Below are 22,778 nucleotides of genomic sequence, written 5' to 3'. Positions count from 1 at the left end.
AGCAGAAAGTTGGTCATATCCCTGTTAAGGTGGAACTCAAGTTTAGCTTTCAGATTTTTCTGTTGGTAGACTCTTTCTTGGATTTCTTCACAACCTTATACCTATGATACCCGTGAAACTCACCTTAAACATAATATAGTTACTTAGCTACCGGCAATCATGTATGAAAAAGTTCAAGGAAAAGTATTTTGTGTGTGATGCATTTTGGAAATCTCTGCTCAGCATGGGGCCAAGATGGCTTATAACTGTTATCTCAGTATAACTGACACCCCTTTTCTATTCTCTCTGCAATACAATATATTTTTGTGTTTGGGCCGGATAACACCAGAGTTTAAATTCATTATTCTGACTGAACCTACTAGTGGTTCAGTCCAATAAGGTGTTGTTGTTTTTTAATGAGCTGGAATAGCTCAGTCAGTAAAGCATGAGACTCCTAATCTCAGGTTCATGGCTTCAAGCCCCACATTGGGCAAAAGCTACCTGGATTACAGGGGGCTGGACCAGATGACCGCCGGGGTCCCTCCCCATTCTACAATTCAGTGATTCTATGTGTGTCTCAGTTTGATTTGAGTTTGATAGTAGGGAGTGAGTGTTGTTGGCACTCAACCAGCCATAAACAGACCTGCAGTTTCAGTGGGTCCTGCCCTAGGGGGGCCAAAAAAACCAGCACCACCAGCTGTTCCATTGTGGGAAGGGCACTTCCTGCTTCCTCTCCTATAATAATAACTTTAACAGCAGCTGAGAGTCCAAAGGGAATTTGGCAACCAGTTGAAAGTGTTGCTAGTGCTCTTCCAACCACTTCCCACACACCCACCTGCCAATCTGGTGTTTGTGTGTTGCGCTGTGAAAAGAGTAGGGAGAAGTGAGTGGGCAGAAACAAGGTATTTGAAGTAGCACCAGCAAGGCTTCAAGGTGAGACTAGTGAAAAGAAGCAAGAGAGAAGTGGCAACACATCATCAACAAGAAGTGGCCGCAAGAGGCTTCCATTGATCAACAGCGCAGAGCATGTTTTCTGAATGGCATTTATTCTTCACCTTGAAGGGTTGTAGTTCCATGGGGAGAACACATGCTTGCTTTGCATGGAAACAGTCCCTGGCATCTCCAGGTAGGGCTGAGAGAGACTCGTCCGTTGTTGTAGACAGCATTGTGCTAGATGGGCCAGAAAATGGCAGCTTCCTATGTTCAACTAACCTGATTAAGAAACAGACTGAAGGTATTTCAGCCAAGTCCTATGAATAGCATGTATGTGACTACTCTGACATAATAGCTCTATGTTCAAAGTTTGCATTTAGAACTGCCACTTTACCAAATATGTGAGTTAAGATTTCAAACAGGCAGAGTGTAAATATAATAGCTAGTCAGAGATTGGTAGTAGATGCCCCCCCCCCCGAAAAGAGCAGAATGGACTGAGCCATTTTAAAAAGGAACTTAAATGGCAGTGACTTTTAATCACCTTGATGTCTGGGTTCAATCTTTTTCCATGTAGAAAAAATTCCATAGACTGCTATTTATAACAGATCATTGTTTTTATTTATCTCCCTGTTAAGTTCATTCAATGGATACACACTTTCAGGGAATGGGAAGTTTCAGTATCCCTGCCCAGTGCCTCCCCTCTCCTTGTTTAATAAGAGTTGTTCATATTCCTTGACACTGAGCACAGGGCACAAGCTGAAGGGAAATACAGAGACCCTTTTCTCCCCTTTTATGCTCAGCTTTTAGTGAGGTGGTTTTTGTTTTCTTAAACCACAGTTTCCCATGACATCTGAAATGGGAAACTGTGTCTTAAGGGCTCCCTGCAAACCAAGTTATGAATTTGGATTAAATTCAAAGAACAAGGTCACAAGTCAATATTTTGTCAAGATCTGGAAATACAGTGTACACGCCCCTACACCCTTGCAATGCGCTGAGTTAAAGGGAATTATTAAATTAATTACCAGGAAGTATATTACTGCTAAGCGATTACATGTGATGATGGAAACTACAATTCTGTATGTTGCAGATGTGGACCAGATGTAGGAACTTTCTTTGTTTAATGATGTGTCCTAGAGCAAACTGTTGGGAGGAGAAGAATAAATGGGTTTATAGGGCCACAGCTAAAGTTGTATCGTCTCCTGTTTGTGTACATACACAGAAAAGTTGCTGTAAAAAGAATGGGAATATATATCCTGTGGCCTTTTTAGCTGGTGTTTGCTGAATATTGGAAGGCAAATAAAATCCCCCAAGAAGAAGAAGAAATAATTTGTCTATGGTAGTTCTTTCCCTTTATTATAAGAGGGTAGAAGTGTGAAGATTGAAAATAAATATACTTGAGAAATATTTGTTCAAAGTGACTATTCAGGTTTCATTTCCGCAAGTATTTAAATGCTGTATTAACATTTATAATGTTTATGGTGCATTCTGGTTATCTTTACAGTTTTCAGCTTGTTAATTTGGTTTACTCTTCACTGGACCTAAAACCCATGTTATACATTACCATCTTCCAACTTTATTTCCTGCGCCTAATTTTGAGAAATTTGTGCCAGAACAATTTGGTAGTTCACTACAGTACTTTGCTTCAGGTCAGAATCGATACAAAAAGCAGTGTGGAAAAACAAGCCTAAGCAAAAGTTAGTAGTTACTTTATGCGGATTACTAGAACTGAATGAGAATTTGGGCCAGAACTTTTTATTTTTGCTGTCTAGTGTTCTGTACTCCCTGCATATGCAGATTTGTTTCGCAGCACTTTGGAATGCCAATCCAAAACATCTTTTCCTATAATAACCCACTAAGGCAACAACTTCACCATCTTTTTCAAAAGAATGTCTTAAACTTAGCAGCAGCATGTGACATGTCCCACAATCAAAGCATTTCCATTGTCATTGAAAACAAGTTTTAAAACAAAACAGCAATGCTAAAACTTGTTTACAAGTGTAGCTATTTCACCCCAGGGTGTCCAGTCATCCCTTAGGAAGTGACCTGCAATACACAATTTGCACCTGGATAATGTGTATGTGATGTTTAAACTGGTCATCAGTGATGTAGGCTGATTGCTATCAAGAGAGAGATCCTCTAGCCTGAAGGTATATGTCTAGTAGCGGAGTGATTAGTCTAGATAAGGATGTTTATACAATGTTTATTCCAAGTCTCTGCCATGTACTGAGAGACAAGAGAGTCTCCTCGTGACCTGGATGTGCTTCAGCAGCCAGAACCAAAAGTAACATTAATACAACTATGAAGACTACTACTAGTAGTAGTAGCAGCAGCAGCAGTGGTACTACTAGTAGTAGTCATTATTGTTATTTTGTACCCCGCCCATCTGACTGGGTTACCCCAGCCACTCTGGGTGGATTCCAACATATATAAAAACACAATGCATGCATGTATAAACTCTCATTCCATTGTCATTTTAAAATTAACAATGCAAAGAAAGACAAAAGAGGAATTCATGCCCTCAGCGGCAAAGATGCTAGCTGTTCCTTCATAGTGCTGCACAAACTAGAGAGGAATGGTGTCCCATTAAATCATTAGTTGAAACATGATTAAATCATCCTTCTAATGTAAGATAGAAAGAGAATCGTGGTGAGCAGCAAGCCATCAATTTAATGTATTAAAGCACCATCAATGTACATGGCACTTAACAGAGTAAGGGAAGTAAGAAAATTTAAAAAATAAAAATCAACCCCCAAACCATAGCTGTCAACTTTTCCCTTTTCTTGTGAGGAATCCTATTCGGAATAAGGAAATTTCCCTTTAAAAAAGGGAAAAGTTGACAGCTATGCACACAAAACAGGAGGAGCTTTCAATCTAAAGGGAAGAAAGATGACATAGTACAGGGGTCAGCAAACTTTTTCGAAGGAAGGCTGCAGGAAGCTCCTGCAGCCAATCGAAAGCCGTGGAAGCCATGTCGGATGTTCAGCTGCCAAAAATAGTTCGCAAACCAGAACACTCACTTCCGGGGTTGTGGCATTCAAGAGTCAAAACTTTCGAGAACTAAGCCGTTCGAAAACCAAGGTGCAACTATATTATCTTTCTCTAAAGAGGCATGGACATCACCATTGATGTTTCAAGGGAACTTAATGTATAGCGATACTTCTGGGAGCAAAACCGTACCGATGAGCCAGATTTTGTCATGTTTTCTGGGTTAGAAAATGCTTTTCCAGTTGGAGCTGCTCATGTTTCTTTCCAACACTCTTTAAGAACAACAAAAAACTTGGAAGTCCCTTTTAAGAGTTCTAGTGCACAATTTTTCTCCTGTCATCTAGAACGTTGCCTCTATTTTGCCACAATTCCGGGTGATAATATCTACATGAGGAACCTCTGGAATAGAGACATCTCTGTCTGGCTCTTCGGGACTCTTCCCAGGCTGCATCCTGCACTCCAAACCCTCAACTGCTTTTGCCTATCTAGATGGTGCCCCTGAACTGTGGCAATTCCTTTTTTGCTTACCTGGGTGGAGGACGGGCACATTTTCGAAGCAGAAACCCTCTGACATTTGCATGGATGGGATGTAGATTAATGTGCAAAGTAAGAGTAACATCTGTTTCTCCAACTGTGCTTTGCGTTTCTCTCCTGGGATGTTGCACCCAGAAGCTTACCCACAAGGAAGAAATGTTCCCTGTCTGATCAAAATGCTTCCCTTCCCCCCAGGTTCTTGAGCTCAATTAGCTGACTACTCTTTTTGCCGCAAATGTGGGAGAGCTCTTCCATCAGCAACTTGTTCCAAATAATTCAAACAAGACGAGTGTGGGCTGCAATATGGTGTATTTGCTACTGTGCCACAAACTCCTGTATAGCCTCCTACTTTACTTGGAACCTGGCAATAATAGCAACAAACAGGACATTATAGGGGTTGGGTTCTGCCCCAGTGTTATCACACTGGAATCACAATTGCTAAGAGAAACCTTGAGGTGGGGATTCTACATAGAAATGGGCTTCATATAGATCAAATTTTATAAATAGGTGTAATATAGCATAAGCAGCAATTAATTTTGTAAGTGGGGAGTGCTTGCCAAGCTGCATGGAATTTGGCTTAATGTTGCTTGTAACAACAGTCTTTCTATGTGCTCTTAAATCTGTTCTGCCTGACAAATGTCATCTACCAGTAGTTTACTTCATGATACTCTTCTTGGATAATTTATGAGGCAAACAGTTTTATCTTTATTGATGAAGGCTCCAAGGATTGGGGAGGAGGAATGGGTGGAGCTTGTTAAAACAGAATTCATTCTGCTGAGCTGCCAACTCTGGGACAGCTAAACTTCCCCACTGAAATAAGCCTGGGCCTTGATGGACCTTGTGACGCACAACCTTTTCCTTTTAAGAATGGAGAAAAACAAAACAAACCCAAAAAGAATGGATTCACCCTTGGCAATAACAATGCATTTGAGACATGATTAACTCCTCTTAGCATCCTGTGGATAAATTTGCCTCATTCAAATTTTGAATCTTGTAGGAAGTTTCTGCAGACTTCTTCATCCCACCCAAAATAGTAAAGGTATCCCTGCCCATACGGGCCAGTCGTGTCCGACTCTGGGGTTGCGCGCCCATCTCGCTTAAGAGGCCGGGGGCCAGCGCTGTCCGACGACACTTCCAGGTCACGTGGCCAGCGTGACGAAGCTGCTCTGGCGAGCCAGAGCCGCACACGGAAACGCCGTTTACATTCCCGCTAGTAAGCGGTCCCTATTTATCTACTTATACCCAGGGGCGCTTTCGAACTGCTAGGTTGGCAGGCGCTGGGACCGAGCAACGGGAGTGCACCCCGCTGCGGGGATTCGAACCGCCGACCTGACGATCGGCAAGTCCTAGGCGCTGAGGTTTTACCCACAGCGCCACCCAAAATAGCAGGCTGTAAAATTGTAGTGCCATTGCACATGGAATAGATTTAAGCAGCCCCCAGTTCCTTGTACATACTAGCCATTTTTTAATATACCTCAAACACAACATTCCCTTCTGCCTCCCTGCTGTCACTTTTTAAATTAATGACTGGAAGCAAGAAAATGGTGTCCTGCCAGTCACCTGAATGAATCATATGGAAAGACCAGCCCTGAGTCCATCTTTGTTTCCTCCCATTATCTTTCCATTTTAACAATTTCCAGAGGGATAGCTGTGCTGTTGCTTTGAGTTACAATTAGCTTGGTGTTCTTTGTTACAAAAAACAACAAAAAACCCCTCACATTTAATTAACATAGACTTCCCCCGCACCCAAATAATGTTTCATGTGTGGATTTAGATCAGGCATAGGCAAACTCTGCCCTCCAGATGTTTTGAGACTACAATTCCCATCATCCCTGACCACTGGTCCTGTTAGCTAGGGATGATGGGAGTTGTAGTCCCAGAACATCTGGAGGGCCGAGTTTGCCTATGCCTGATTTTTACATGAATTGTTTTAAATAACTATACATTCTTGTTTAAGGTACATAAACTCCTTCCTTGAGAGGAATAAAAAAAATTTCACCTGTATATAAAACATAGCCACATAATGTAAATGTGTGTGGTCAGTCACATTTGGGATTAGTTAGCAGCTGTGTTTGTCTTACGGATAATGCTGCAATATGTGTTGTGCACTACATACTCTTGATAATGCATTCTCACAGGGAATTTGAAGTTGAGAAGTCACTTCATATTCCCTATAAGAAATTTGGTACCCCAAAGAGAGTTTTTTTATAGTATGTATCAAAGACTATTATCCACAAACTTCCTGAATACCAAACATGAACAGATGTTTGGGATTCTTTTAGGTTTAAATATATATTGTTTTAAAATGCTTGTTTTAAAATGCTTTTTAAAAACTCTGTTGCATCTTTGACTGAAAAGTTGCAGCTACAGATGAAATGGGTTGTTGGAAAAAGTTCACCTTCAGGTGTTAACATTTTCTCTCTAATAATTCTTCTATGTAAGTAAATTGGAGATCTAAGGGAGTAATACGGCTAAATAGTTGCCATCATGCAGGTATTGGGAGTGATTAATCATCAGAGAGATATGCCTGCAAGCTCTGTTATCTTCTCCTCTGGCAGGATCTGTTTGTCTCATTCTCCCCCAAGTGATAATTTGTTTGCTGTGCACAATTTTAAGTTGCGTGTGACACAAGGTATCATTTAAAGAACAATGCAGATTAACTGAATTCAAGAAAATGTTTTGGTTTCTGACCAACCAACAAACAGAGGCTAAACAGAAAAATAAATAAATTGGCTCTTATTTGAGTAGAGTTTAGGGTGGATAAATCTGCATGTGTATCTGTATTTAATTTTTTTTTAAAACTGCACTGAAAACCATCTAAACATATACATTAGAACATATATTATCTCACAAGAGTGTCAATTAAAAATCACTGTTATGAAGTTGGGGACCTGAAAATTGTTGCACTGTGTAGAGAATCGCAAAATAAGGCGGACAGCTATGTTCCAGTGCACAAATTATTGTGGATCCACTTCTATACTGGAATTGGTAAAGATTGAATGTCAGGCATACCTAGTAGAGTTATGCTGCAGGGTTCCTAGAGTGAATGGCAGGCTAGTTGTTGAAGGCTGTTGAAGCCTGAAAAATCATATCTAAAATGAGAGCTGGAAAAAAGTTTCCACTTTAAAATGTACAAAGAAGGAGCAGCCGTGTCATTAGTTCATCCCGTTTTGAAAGTTCATCAAGTTGATTCAGTGCTGGCTGTTTGCCAAGCACGTCTGAATTATAAATACTGTTGTCTGACCAGGGCCAAGTCTTGCTAGCTGTTGCACTTACAAACTTAACCTTCAGCTATCTGTGCTCAAATACCAACATTCTTCGCCGGTGTCCCTGTTACTTGGCACTGGAAACCCAATTCTACTTCTGAGCTGTTAAGCTTTACTAAACTCTTCGCTGCTAAGTGTGCAATGTTACACTGAAGCTTACAATGAGGTCTGTTGTTCGGCTGAATGGAAATGTTTGTTTAGACAGCTTTTGCACCCAAGTTCTTAGATAACATATGTTTAAACTCCAATATTGTAGGTAGTTCAGTCATTTCACAATCAGTAGTTTATAGGTTCAGATGTTGCAGAGGCTTGTTCAGCAGTAATACAAATTAATCACTGGCGACATTTGAAAGGCCACAGTTTCCTCACCCCTGATATAAACCTTTGACAACTTGCTGCAGAAAACTAATATACCTGCTTTTTCAGGAACTATAACCCTCCACCTTCCTTACTTTGTTGTCTTTACAGATGCCCTACACTACATTTATTCATACCCGTTGTAGGAACTGAAGTATAGATTGAAATCCTATACACACTTAAGTCCCATTGAACTTCATAAGTTCAGTATTTCTGAGTAGACATGCAAAAGACTGCCCTATTAAGTATCTTAATACGGCAAAGGCCAGTGTAATGTTTAAGGCAGCAATCCAGACTGGGGCAGAGGGAGCATGGCATGGCAGATTCACCACTGGATCAGGCAGAAGGTGGTAGCATAGTGTTTGCACCTATTTTGCTATGGCAGCTCTGGATTGGCACAGCACAGAGGCCCAAACTGTGTCAGTTTACGGAACCTGGACCATCGCTGGCCCTGCTGCCACCCCAGGGTCCCATTTTGAGACATTCTGCTGGCTGCTTCAGAATGCAGGTGCAGAAGGGGCCTGCCACCACTGAATCCTACTCTTTGCCAGCAGCACTGATCAAGCAATAGGATTGCTCCCAAGTTAAATACAAGTAAGCTGTCTGTGTTAAACACAAGCAAACAGCAGAGTTCTATCTGCAGCCCAGCTAAACCAGGCTATTCGGCTACACTAGAGTTTAGTTCTACCAAAGTTAATGGGACAAAAACAGGGCTAAAATGAAATACCTGGTTTCCTGGAGTCGTGCAGTAAGCCGCTTATGCCACCTGCCCACAAACTGAGGATTTTGTGACTTCACAAATTGGTTGTGAGGCTAATACTTGAGCTTTGAAAGAGAATTACTTAATCGCTTTTGACTATAATTGTTAAAGGGATCAAAGGTTCATAGAGACCTGAAGAAGCAGTGAGGCATGCTTCTATATTTCTACCCCAAGGTGTATAATTATTAGGCGGTATAGTTTTAACACGTATATCCAGGCTTGTAATGGGATGTGCAGATACATTTTGAATTAGGAGAGATCTTGAACCTTGCTGTAAGGCCCATGGCCAATGCACAGGGAGATGAGAAGCGGACAAACATGGAAGTTCCAAGCCATTGTTGCTTTTTGTTGTCTGGTGGGGAGCAATGCTTTTCCTTCCAGAAGTATCTAACCTTCCTTGGCTGACATGGTAGGGAATGCTTAGGCGATTCATATGGAAATGCTTCCCTTCTCAGAATAGCCATATGCTTGTTAATTTCTGACCCAGTGGCATCCTCTTGCTGACTTCCTTGTTGTGCGATGATGAAGGGAGTGCCTGGGAAGAAAGGGGAAATTGATGAGGCCTCCCATCTTTTTGGTTTTACGCACCCATGTGTTTCAGGACTGACTCACTGCTCCTCTCCCCAGCTTTTATGGCCACTTGTAGTTCATACTGGGTCACCAGTGATTGATTGGTAGCGTTGACTGGCGCTTAAGGAATTAGAAACTGCACAGGGGTCAGCTCAGATATGTAGCCAGGAGGGCTTTTAGGCACAATGGAGGGTGGAGTTAGGGTGACATAGACTGAAAACTTAACATGAACACCATAAAAGAACCACCACTTTTCTCCAGCACGGCCCCACCCTCAGGATGTGAGCTGCCTCCTGTGTCTGAAAATATCCTGCCTCGGACTCAGTTGCCTGAGAGAGGAAATTGAGTGTCTCCTCCCTGAGGAAATGCAATGGACCCGTCTCCCTCTCGGCCGGGGCAATTGATCTTCCAAGTGGGCAAAGACTTGACAGCAGAAAGTGAAGGAATTTCCTTCGCTTCTTCACAGTGAAAGAGCTGAACTTGGCGTTAAAGAGGGCCGTTTCCCGCCCCATTCAACTGCGTGTCCTGCTCTTGAGTAAAACCCCCTTGAGGAATGATTTTGTGTGTGCGTGTGGAGGCGACTGACTGAAGACGCTCCTTCGGCGGGATTTGTCAAGGCCCCTTGAGAGGATTGCTCGGCGGCGAAGGGGGTGGGCGGCTGTGAGGGGTGGGGGGACGTCGGGGAGGAGCGAAGCCCGCCGCGGACTCCGGTCTCGCGAAGAAATGGGCAGGAGCGGCGGGGGCGCCCAGGGAACCGGAGAGGAAGGGGGCTGACTGGAAGCGCTGTCGAAGGGGGACAGCAGGGAGGCTTCTTCCTCCGGGAAGTTTTTTTCCGTGTGAAGGCGGCCGCTTCCGATGCAGTGAAGAGACGAGCCGCCACCCCCCCTCCTCCCCTTGGTAGGTATGCCTGCCTGCGCGCCGTGTACGTTGACTGCGGTGCTTCGTGTGAGGGGTGCAATGGCCATCCGTTTTAGAGCGACGGTAGCTTAGGGGGGGGGCGGGAATCGGGGTCTGAGGAATTTTGTGTTAGCGGGGAGGTGTGAGAGGAGGGAGCCCGAAAGAAACGCTCTCCCCTTCTTCTTTTTATTATAATTTATGCTTTTTCGGCTCCCCTGAGGCGTTGCGCACGGGAGCAGGTGAAGCCCTCCGCCCCGCCAGGGCCGCAGAGCAGCCTGTGGCGTTTGCAGCGGTGCTTCGAGCTTGCGGAGATTGCGCGCGCTTTTCATTGGTCGCGAGGAGTCCCGCGCTGCAGTCCCTGGCGAGCCCAGGGGAGCGGAGGAGGAGCGAGCGCGGAGTGAAGAGGGGAGGCAAAGCAGTTGACGTAGGAAGGGCAGCCTCCTGCCTCACCGACAAAGGGGGCGAGCTTCCCTAGCCTGAGGAAGCCTGGGCTACTTCGGGGTTTGGAGTGCATCTCCCTTCTTCCGCGCCCCGCACAAGTTCCCCATTCATAAGTCCCAGCTTTATAAGTAATTGTCATTTGGGGGGGATTATTGTCTGGGTCCCAAACAGAGATAAGTGCTTGGGGTTTCTTTTTCTCTTTTTTTGCCCTTTTGTAATGAAGATGCCTTCCCGGGGGGGGGGCTTCTGCTTCCGTGCCCCCTCCTTTTTTAACGAGAGGCTTATCGTTTTTATTATAATTTTTTAAAAAAATGTCCAGTAGCACCTTAGAGAGCAACTAAGTTTGTTCTGGGTATAAGCTTCCGTGTGCATGCACACTTCTTCAGATACACTGAAACAGAAGTCACCAGACACTCATATATAGTGGGAGGGTGGGGTGGGGTTTTCTCAGAAGGGTAGTAGGAGATGGGTATATGGGTTTACCATACGCATTAAGTCATCGGTGACTTCTATTTCAGTGTGCCTGAAGAAGTGTGCATGCACATGAAAGCTTCTACCCAGAACAAACTTAGTTGGTCCTTAAGGTGCTAAAGGTAAAGGGACCCCTGACCATTAGGTCCAGTCGTGGCCGACTCTGGGGTTGCGGCGCTTATCTCGCTTTATTGGCTGAGGGCATACAGCTTCCGGGTCATGTGGCCAGCATGACTAAGCCACTTCTGGCGAACCAGAGGAAGTTTGCCTTCCCGCCGGAGCAGTACTGTACCTATTTATCTACTTGTACTTTGACGTGCTTTTGAACTGCTAGGTGCAGGAGCAGGGACCGAGCAACGGGAACTCACCCCATCACGGGGATTTGAACCACCGACCTTCTGATCAGCAAATCCTAGACTCTGTGGTTTAACCCACAGCGCCACCTGCGTCCCTTTAAGGTGCTACTGGACAATTTTATATATATATATGTCAAACCAACACAGCTACCTATCTGAATCAGTTTTCATTAATCAACATTTAAAAGGTCAGTGCATTCCATTGTGGCAGAAAGTTGGGATAGAAATGTCACACAGAAGTAATTTACTTCTTAGGCACCTTTTCTCTTTTTTGCCTGCACCTCTGAGGAAGAAGGGCATCCTGGCATTTCTGCCCCAGAGCCCTGAGCATTTTTGTTGTGTCAGTTTCTCTCCTCTTGCTCCTGTAGACATGCCACAGATGGAAGACCTTTAATTCATCAGACCTTCCTGCTGGAAATGACTATTTTTTTAAAAAGGCAGGCAGCTTTGAACAAATTGTAGCAAACATCTTCCAAGTTTAAAGCCGAAATCTTCAAGCCATTAAAAAAATAAAATAAAGAGGAAGTCATTCATAATTAAGGTTTGGTAGAAGGAGTCTTGAACACTTCAGAGAGACTATCCCTGACTGAAGTAGTTTGTACAGACTGCATCCTGTGGACTTTTGGGAGTAAGGCCCTCACTGGGTCTTCTTAGTAGACACAAATAAGATTCCCCTTTAAAGTGAAGTTAAAGCATTCTCTTCCCACTCCAAATAAAGCCCCACATGTTGGCTTTTATTTTTATTTTTTAAAGATAATCAGGGCTAATTTATATGCAAATCTACTGCTTACTTTACTACTTCCTTGAACAGTTTTCTTTGTAAATGATTTCCCTCCCAAAAGTTAGAGTGGTAAGTTTTAACAAAGAAGTATGGTGTTCAAGAGCCAACAGGTGATGGGAGTGAAACCTGAGTATATATTTACACTGGAGTAAACTCTGGCCGCCGTTTCCTATGGTGGCTGTTTAAAGAGAAATGTAAAGCATATATCAATAGGGATATTTTTAAAAGTTAGAGGAAAAATTACTTCTTTGGGATATTGCTTTCCTACCCTAAACTGTTTGGTTGAGCTTAATTTCCATTGAGACAAAGCCTTTTGTGTGTTTCCATCCTAATGAATATGTCAGTGCTTTTCCTCTGCAAGATACAGCCAAGTTTAGCATTTCTAAAATCTCATTTCTTTCCTGTGGGTCTTTTCCTGGGAGTAAATCCCATTGACCTCAATGGGACTTACTTCTGAGTAGACACATATATAGAATTATGCCATTGAATCTATTCCAGTGGCACTTTGGATCATGCCTATAGAGATTTAGAGGGACAAATATAATGTGCATTGTGATATCTGAAGATAAAGAGAAACTGAAATATTTTAATCAACATCTAAGATCTTTTTGCTATTTTTTGTTTTGTTTCTCAAGTGTTACTAAGGTGTAAATTATTTCAATATATAATTTAATAAGTCTGGTTCCTTATAACCCCTTCCTCTTGCACTTGAAATATATGTATGTTAATATCCAGCTTTGGTAATATTGCCACTCCTTGCTCTCTTAATATCATGCACATTAGAACAGCAACAAAGACACCTGCTTTTTAACCTCAAGTTCTGACCCTTTGGGTTATAGTTGCAGTGTACTGTGAGCTAGGGGTGTGATATGCATCTTGAATTCCCCATAGCCTTGTTAACAAGCAGTTTAACAAAAAGTTGTTAAACAATTTGCCCTGCAGGACAGAGTTAAACAGCAGGGGGCAGGGAAGGATGTTTGTGTAACTGGCCTTATGAATTGTGACCTCTTACGATCTGGTCAGAGGTGACCACAGAGCATACAGACTCTGGGAGCTGGAAATCTTAACATAAGGGCTAGTTTCACACATGGCTTCAACTGTTGCCCAGAGAACAAGGATACATCTATCTTTTAGAAACTGGGTTTCTCTGGTAGCTTTTATGCAAAGAGTTCTGCCTTTAGAACAGCTTTTTATTAAATGACAATAGGTGAAATTTACACTGGTGTATATCTAAACGTCATAATCAAATTACCCTTTAATCCAATTACATGGTTAATAATTGCTCATTCACCAGTACAAGGATTCTCTTTGTAAGCTTTAGTAGTTAGTCAGCACTTATACAGAGGTGGCACTTAAGGTCATTCATGTTCTGCAGAAGAGAGCAGGAAGATGTCACATAGTATTTTCTTCTATGTAGATGTTTAACACAATCTACAATGGTATCATGAGATGAGAACTTCAATCATAAAAACTTTCAGCCTGTTCTTCACTCATATATTAAATAGTGTACAGGTTTTTTTAGTTTTTTAATGAATATAGTTAGTTCTAAAACTTGATTTAAAATTAACTTATAAGTACCAAGCATTGTTGCTGCTTAAGCAGAAACAGTACCTGGAATGTGTGCAACGTTGGTTTTTTCTTTTTTAAAAAACACATTTTAATAAGCAATTTTATACATTAGCCTTCAGTTCCTCCAGTGCAGACGAAGATACTCTTAAGACTATATTTATTTTGTTAAATTATTTTTCTCCCACCGTTTTATATGTATATACTCAAACTCATATAAATAAATACAATAATGTCTATCAAAACAAAAGGCAACACAGTTAAAACAAACATAATAGTAAAATCTGAGGGTTGCAATGCAGCCTAAAATTAACTTAACCATAATTTTTATAATGGGATGGGAGCCTGGGTCCTCCAAATGCTGCTGGACTGCAGCTCCTATTATTCCATGGTGGCTGGAACTGATGGAAATCGAAGTCAGCAACCACCTGGATGGCCTTTATGTTCTCCAACCTTTTTATAAAAGTTAAGAGAAATGGAGAGATCCTGATGCTGGGAACGCAATATATGATGGTGGCTTCCAGGCAAGCTAAGCTGCCTCAGAAGAGCATTCCAAAGGTTAGGGTGACACAGCTGGGAAGGCCCTTTGCTCAGTTCCCGGTTTCCTCACTACAGAATGTGGGGGTACCCAAAGCACGGCTTCCAAATATGGAAATTGTGAATGGGCCGGTTCATGTGGCACTTTGTTTTAGTGGCTTAAGAGCATGCTTTTACTTTTTTCAAATATTCTCTTATTTAATGTTGCTTATTGAACAAGATTGGTGAAGGAGGCTGAGCAAGTTCTCAGTCTTTTACATTGGGACTGTCTAACCTAGCGGAATGGCAATGCTGGCCAAAATATGTGTTCGTGTCCAGAGAGGCAGCAAGGTAACTTAATGAGTCTTATTTAGTGTTCCGCCAAAACCTGTCCTCTAATTTTCTTTCCCTGCGAAGAGAGGCTTCTTCTCTCTCTCTTTTTCTCTCTGCCTCCTTTGCAGACTGCTCAATAAATAATTTTTAAATGTATAATTTTGGTTGGTATTGAGCAGGCTTCTTCAACCTCGGCCCTCCAGATATTTTGAGACTACAATTCCCATCATCCCTGACCACTGGTCCTGCTAGCTAGGGATCATGGGAGTTGTAGGCCAAAAACATCTGGAGGGCCGAGGTTGAAGAAGCCTGCTATTGAGCTTATTTAATCTTCATGAGGTTTCGTTTTGTATGGCTTTTCTTTCCATGGACCATTTCTTCAGTGCTCTGCAGTTCCCTGCAGCTGCCCATTAGTTTCCTGATCTAACCCCCCCCCAAAAAAAAGGTGTTTAGGGTACTCTCATTTTGACTCAAGAAAACCACCATTTTATAGTTCAAATCGGGAAAATTAAATACAGTAAATGGACAAAAATACCAAAAAAAAATCACAATATGTTTAGGGGTATGCTTACCCCTGCGACCCCCCCCCCAAAAAAAAGCACTGGAGTGAAGGAATGGGCAGTCACCAAAAACAGTGGCCACCTTGATAGTAAGGTAAATGCCTTGCACTTCATCCATAAGAACTTTTCTCTTCTTAGAAAATTATAAAATCCAGTGTTTCTCCCCCTCATTAATAGAGAATGGTTGAAAACTGTGCAGAAGAAATTTCCAGCACAGTGCACTTAAGCTTCCTAGTGAAGAAAAAACAACAACGTAGAATTATTAAAGTGCTGTTTTTGAAATTGTGGATTGGGTAAAAGAAACTGAGCAGCAGGAAAGTAACGTTTGGTTCGTTAAGTGCTGTAATTGGTAAGCTCTGTATAGTACTGAAGCTAATGCAGTCTTTGGATGCTTAAATAGAAACATAATGTCTAGATTGCAAGTGTCTAGACTGCAAAAAGAAAAGTCATAGTTCTGTTCTATTATGCACTTACTGGTCAAGCTTCATGTGGGGTGGCCAGTTCTGGCTACTGTATTTTAAGGAGGAAACTGGCAAAACCCATATTGGTAAGGTCTCTGGAAATGCAAGTCTCAGGAGGAATGGCTGAAAGAGACAAGCATGCTTGGAAAAGACTAATGGGAGACATAACTGTTTCCTGATATCTGAAGGGCTGTCTTGCAGTCTTTTTCTCTAAAAGCTGTAAGTTAAACCACAGAGCCTAGGGTTTGCCGATCGGAAGGTCGGCGTTTCGAATCCCTGAGACTGGGTGAGCTCCCGTTGCTCGGTCCCTGCTCCTGCCAACCTAGCAGTTTGAAAGCACGTCAAAGTGCAAGTAGATAAATAGGTACCACTCTGGCGGGAAGGTAAACAGCGTTTCTGTGCGCTGCTCTGGTTCGCCAGAAGCGGCTTAGTCATGCTGGCCACATGACCTGGAAGCTGTATGCCGGCTCCCTCGGCCAATAAAGGGAGATGAGCGCCGCAACCCCAGAGTTGGTCACGACTGGACGTAATGGTCAGGGGTCCCTTTACCTTTACTTTAATGGATAGAAACCAAATTTTGGTTTAACATAGGAAGCTTTCCCCAATCAGTAAGAGCCTCAATAGTGGTCTATTTCTTCATTGGTGGCTTTTAAGCAGAGGCTGTATTGTAGAGTTACTGCAGAGCATGGAGTTTACCTCCAAAGTTATTTCCAGTGCTTTTAACTGTCTTTGAGTTCTCTTGCTTCAGCATACACAAGCAGAAGATGATTTGGGTTTTGCTTCAGTTTACTCTTGGAAAACTCTTGGGCAAAATGTAAAAGGTGCCCATCTATGGATAATATATATGATTGCAAGTGCATCTTTGGGATCCAAATGAATGCCTGTATATTTAATGATATTTTGAACCATCAGTGTGCTCTATATTCTTGGAATGGTTCCTTTCCAGTTACTGTAGAATACATCAATAAAATGGCATAGCTGATCTTCAGTATATAAATTAAAGTATTAATTAGCACTTTCTTTTTTTGAGACTGCATTCCTAACACACACTTTCCTTGGAGTAAGTCCAATTGAACTCAGCCTAGTTTACTTCTGTAAATTTTTGTTTTAGAACTGATTAATATTTTCCATGTGCTTAAACTCTGTAATGAAACTTGACACTGTGCCACAATGAGTTTAAAAATGGGGGTTTGATCAGCTCAGTAAAATGGATATTAGTCTTACCAGCTTGAAAAGCAGTTTCATGGAGGTAACTAGTGTGGCATAAATGTCAAATTATTTTTGCTACCAGCAATGCGCTGAATAAAATTAAACTTACTGCGAAGATTTGTTGCATATGTATAATATTGATCTCTTTCTATCTAGCATTTTGCATTCAAGGAAAAGAGACAGATTTGAATGCTCAAGAGACTGTAGTATTACTTGTTTCCTCCCTTAAATTTTTGCAAATGACACCAAGAGATAAGAGTTAGCAAAATCTGTTCTACTAACATGAAACTGAAGGAGATAGACTGTTAGACGGTCTCTCTACCACACACAGCTATCTGATTGTATAGGAAGGACAGGAAGTTCATTCAAGACAACAAAAGGAAAAGGAGGGGCAGAGGTGAGAGAACAATAGGGGGTATATTTGTAGCTCACACATGGACCAAATTTAATCTTGGCAAACCTATTGATTTTGACTTATTTTCACTGTCCAAAATGTGCAGTTCACTGCCTAGAAAAGCATGCACTGATTGGTTTACCAGGGTTAAAACAAATTTGTACTTTAAACGACATTGAGTTGCCCCTTGTAATAATTCCAACAGTTGTATCTCTGTGCTATAGATTTAACTTGCAGAAGTTATCTGATGGAAGGGGATGACTCACTTTCCACAGTGATAACCCTGTTTATAAGTAGTGATGGTTCTTATTGATCTCAAAATTTGTGTATGAGAGGAATTCAGCATTGCGCTAAGGCAAACGTTCCATCAGAAGTCAACACAGCATTTCCCCTCTGCTGCCTGTCTGTGCCCTGTTTTAGGGGTTCTCCCAACCCCAACCAAGCCAATTTTGGAAGGGGCAATAGGAAGTATTTTTGCGCTAGTGGAAGTCCTTGTGTGGGCTTCTGCTAGTTGGAACTAACTGGTTTAATACAGCCCTGTGTTTCTCAAATTAGCTTGGGGTCTGGTATATTGACACATATTTCAGGGTCTAACTCAGCATGATTATTAAAGAATTGCGGTCTGTAACTCTTTTGTAAGTAGCTATCAGTACCACCATAGAACCCCAAAGCACATTTTTGCTTGGGGAAGTTCATTTTAGTGGTTTAAATAGTTTAAATAGTGACACTTCTTTCCAATAGTGTGTTTGCATTTCTAATTAAAAGCTAAAAGTTGTGTCTCGTCTAGTTTGAGATCTTTTGTTATAGCCCAGTGCATTTTACAAGTTGAAATCATGCAGCTAGAAGCAAGCAGTTCAGCGAAGCACAAATATTTATCATTATGCCACTGAGCATGAGATGCTGCGAACAAGCATCTAAAACGTCCCAGAGTATATGTAAGAATTGCCTTGGGATTGTTTATGATGACCCAACCACACCATACATTTCTCCTTGACATTTTTTCCCCATTTGCTAATTGTGTATCTTTATTTATGTTCCAGGTATATAGATTATAGTAGTATTTTCTCCATTACACCGCTGCTCAGTCTGTAGAGCTTTTGTGGGTTTGGGCTTTAAATTTTTAGAAACACGTGATTAAAAAACCCTCAACTGTTTATTTGAAAAACAGGCTTGGTTTTTTTTTTAACCCCCTTGGGCTGTTATCACATAATATGTATGCACACCAGAGAGTTTGACATTTCTTTGTTTTGAAAACAGCAACCAAGATTTTTTTGTTGTAACATTTGACTTTCCGACTTGTTTTCAGAGCTCTTAATTGATGAACTGCAACTGAGTATCCTGACACTTCCCCACTGACCGCGCGTGTTTTAGAAATGGAGCCAAAGGGGAGCAACCTGACATTTGGCTTCCAGCGAAGCTCAACATCTGATGATGACTCTGGTTGTGCCCTAGAAGAATATGCATGGGTTCCTCCAGGTCTTAGACCTGAACAGGTAAGAGCAGAAACTACTCATTTCAAGCTTACAAAAAGAGGCGGTTCTTTTATTTGTTAATTTGATTTAAAACATTTTCTACAGCAAGTTATTTGTTGGACTTTAACTTCTTTGACCCTTAAGTGTCCTTTTGTGCTGACATGCATAGTCAGTGGTCCAAAAGCAAAAGATTAACCCAATTTCCTTTCACTTAGCCAGCGCTATTCTCATGATTTTCTCCAGGAAATGATAATCAAACTTTGAACTCCTTAACCTTAACTGTGTAGATGAAGTAAAAGACCTTATTTTATATTGGGGATTTGTCAGTATTTTTGTTAATCTTAACTTAAAAACAATACTATCCAGAGGAAAATAAACTTTTGGTGGGATAATTTTATTTTTTGAGACCTACACTGAAAAAAAGGACAAGTTCTTAGTGGATTTCCACTTTTATCAGATGGGAAATGGAGTTTCTTCCAACCTTCTCCAAAGATAAAAATTCAACAGTTTCTAGCAAAGTTCACATGGAAATAATTAAGTTACAAAACAATGTTTGTTTCTTTATTTAACCTGTAAGATTAAAGCCTGTCGATTATAACTGTTATTTTTTCTGGATATCTTCACACGTTGGGTGATAAAATGCAGAAAGAGAATGTGGAATTTTAACAGACTTGCTGACAATCCTTGAAGGATGTGGAAATTAGATGTGCATAATTTATGGCACCCCTAATTGTCACTGCAAATAGCATTCCGAAACAGCAATTCAACAGCTGGGTGCTGGCTATCTGAGGCAATCCAGTTTCGCAGAGTTGGCTCACCTGCTCTTCTTAGCAAGAGGAATGCAAACTTTGCCGAACATCTAAAGAAGAAAATCCTAGTGTCTTTTGTTAAACAACAACAACAAAACCCTAAGATAACAGCAGTAGATAAGAGGGAGCGCATGGGTCATTATGTATATTTCTGGTCTCTGTTCAGGTACAGCTCTACTTTGCTTGTTTGTCTGAGGAGAAGATCCCTTACGTTAACAGTCCAGGAGAAAAACACCGAATTAAGCAGCTTCTGTATCAGCTGCCACCCCATGATAATGAGGTAGATATGGTCAAGCATTTCTTGCCCTGCAGTCCGGGCAGAGGGGCCAATTTGCTGAATGTGCAACATCTGACCACAGTTCTCCATTCCTTGGCAAACTCCTGAATGGATTACTGTGGTACATCATGCTTGGGTCTCCCTTTGAAGACAGTATATAGATGTTTCAGTTGGTACAGAATATAGCTATATTTGGTACCAACTGAAACATCTATATACTGTCTTCAAAGGCAGACCTATGCACGACGTAATGCTGTCATCATTTTGACTGCAGAGTTTATTTGGGTAGTAAGAGTTCCACTTCTTGTTCACTTCTGAGGCTGGGCACTGATACTTTGAATGACTTGAGACATAGCTACCTGAAGTTTCTTCCTCTGTTAGGGGTGTAGGTGACACTAGAATTTATGGGAGGATTACCTGGCACCAGTATTGCTATCTTTTCGGCACCAGGCTATTAAATAAAACATCCTAGGCTTTTGAAATGCATTTGGCATTTTACAATCTTGCTGGCTGTTTGTATGTGCTGGTTGCTTTACTGTGTGGCTTATGATATTTTAACTTTGTCAAAAGCCCTTCACCAGATAATGTTGTATAGATTTAGTAAATAAAAGTGTGTTGCAAGAGATCACAAGATTCCCCTCTACAGAGGAATCTACCTTCTGTGTATTTGCATGATTCCCTGCTCTGGTGTGCCAGCGAACTATTCCGAGAGCAGGTAATACTGCTGCATCTCTGCATCTGTTGTGATTGTCATTCCTGGTGCAAAGATGCAGAGACACAGCAAAATGACCTGAAAAGGAGTAAACTAGGAAGGCTAACTGACACAGAAACACAGGAGGTGAAGTTCTCTGAGGCAAGTAGCTCTCTTGTACACTGAATGCAAATGTCTTTGGATATAAGTAACCAAACTTCTTAGCTTTTTCCTTTGAAAAGTACTTGCTTAATGATATCTAATCGTTATGTTGGTACAGTGAGTATAGGTGCTGGATGAAGTAGAGGTTTGGGCTGGGCAGGTTGGGTTTGTAGTATCTCATTAAAGGTTCTAGACAAGAAGCTACTGTCAAGGCTTGGGGCAAGTACTGTTTGCTAAGTCTCCATTGAGTGTATTGTGTTAACTGTGCTGATATAAGTAATGTTTTCCCAAACAATCCTAAATTACAAAAGCTTGAGGCTCGTGCAGTGTATATTCCTAATCAGGTTTTAATCTCTTCCATCCCTTTATTTCACTGTTATAGTCGAAAAGAAAAAAATCCTGGAAGGAACTCTGCTTAAAGCATATTGTATTAACTTGTAAAACTAAATGCCCTTATACCATCTCCAAAAAGCAATGTCTGCATATAGGGTAGAACTGCACTCACATCTTGTGATGGTTGTCTCATGTCACTGTACCAGTTCCCATTACCAAAGACCTGAATCACTGAACAGGAGTGAAAATGTCAGAAGGAATCTGTTTTCAGCTCTCTTCCATTTTGATGGACATAGTCACTTCTGAGATAGATTTCTGAGGAAAGGCAGACTGGTTTTTTTATATATATAAAAGTGCGTTTCTTTCCAATATAACTAGCATAGATCTTAAAGTTGTTATCCTTTCCTTTTGGTGAAGGTGAGATACTGTCAGTCTCTAAGTGAAGAAGAGAAGAAGGAACTTCAGATATTTAGTTCACAACGAAAGAAGGAAGCTCTGGGACGAGGCACGGTTAAGTTGCTCTCAAGAGGAGTGATGCATGCACTTTGTGAGCAGGTAATGTTCTTATTACCCAAATTAAAAATAGTGTTGGACCTGTGTGAAGCTCAACTGTGGATATTTAAATCTACATAAGAACCAAAGTTAATGGACTAAAGCTTGAAAACTGCACAAATTTAATAAGGCTGCATAAAAGGTATGCGGTTCAGCTCTGTTAAAATGGAAAGAGCAAGTAAATATTGAACTAGAATAAACTGTTAATTATGTTAATTGGAAAAAAGCAGGATGGAATTAGGCTATAAAATATGGTGAAGATTCAACATTCATACAACAGAAAACTAATTTGAATTTGCCTGTTCATTTGTATTTTATTTTCAGTGCGGTACAAAGATCAGTGGAGGTGAAGTTGCAGTATTTGCCTCAAGAGCTGGGCCTGGAGTCTGCTGGCATCCATCCTGCTTTGTGTGTTTCACATGCAATGAACTACTTGTTGACTTAATCTATTTCTACCAAGATGGAAAAATTCATTGTGGAAGGCACCATGCTGAACTACTCAAGCCGCGTTGCTCGGCATGTGATGAGGTAATACCACATTCCCATAACACTTAAAAGCCGGAGGTCGAAATGAGAATTGTGTTCTTTGCTCAGTTATGCAGCTAGCTTCCTGAAGACAACTGAAAACTTAAGGGTAGTATTCTACTAACATTTGCTCAAACTAAGACCCACTGAAATAAACACGTTTGTCAGCGCTGCCCAAGGTCCCAGCTCACACAAGACCAACGCTGCTTCTTGCTCAAGTTTAAAAGTCTTTATTGAAGTTCAGTCTCATTTCCAGACGCGCAGCGCGCAACGCTACATCTATCCGTCAGACCGTAGAAGTCCCATCTGAATCTCCTCCCCCCTGACACCAGCTTAAGATTCTAGCTTTACTCCACCTCTTCCTCTGTTCCTTCTTTCTCTGGGTCCTTCTGCTAGTCGGAGTCTCTGCCCTCCGAGATTCTTCTGACGCTGATTCTCCCGACTCCTCCCCCCCCCTCTTTCGGGCTTTAGGACCTGGCTCCCAATCCGGGTTTTCTGCTGTCCCGCGCTCCTCCACATTTGAACTTGGCGCGCGCGCGCAGCCTCCCACTTTCCTTCTGACCGTTACACTTGTGTCACTGCTCCCCC

At 41.7% G+C, this 22,778-nt stretch overlaps 1 protein-coding gene across 3 annotated transcripts in view; it reads left to right on the top strand.

Annotated features, from left to right (window-relative positions):
* Positions 1 to 22,778, top strand: part of PRICKLE1 (prickle planar cell polarity protein 1) — a 73,810-nt gene that overhangs the window by 40,643 nt on the left and 10,389 nt on the right. Inside the window, exons 1-5 of one of the 3 annotated variants that reach the window (XM_053406259.1) lie at positions 10,083 to 10,281; positions 18,676 to 18,862; positions 19,817 to 19,930; positions 21,531 to 21,668; positions 21,990 to 22,193. In XM_053406259.1, the coding sequence (XP_053262234.1) occupies positions 18,743 to 18,862; positions 19,817 to 19,930; positions 21,531 to 21,668; positions 21,990 to 22,193 (576 nt within the window). In that variant the 5' untranslated portion in view covers positions 10,083 to 10,281; positions 18,676 to 18,742. Of the gene's footprint in view, positions 1 to 10,082; positions 10,286 to 18,675; positions 18,863 to 19,816; positions 19,931 to 21,530; positions 21,669 to 21,989; positions 22,194 to 22,778 lie in introns of those variants that run through there. The other 2 variants (XM_053406260.1, XM_053406258.1) reach the window with 2 other exon arrangements.

The sequence above is a fragment of the Podarcis raffonei genome, chromosome 10 (assembly GCF_027172205.1).
Source record: "Podarcis raffonei isolate rPodRaf1 chromosome 10, rPodRaf1.pri, whole genome shotgun sequence".
Taxonomy (NCBI): domain Eukaryota; kingdom Metazoa; phylum Chordata; class Lepidosauria; order Squamata; family Lacertidae; genus Podarcis; species Podarcis raffonei.
This window is presented reverse-complemented; position numbering and strand designations above follow the sequence as displayed.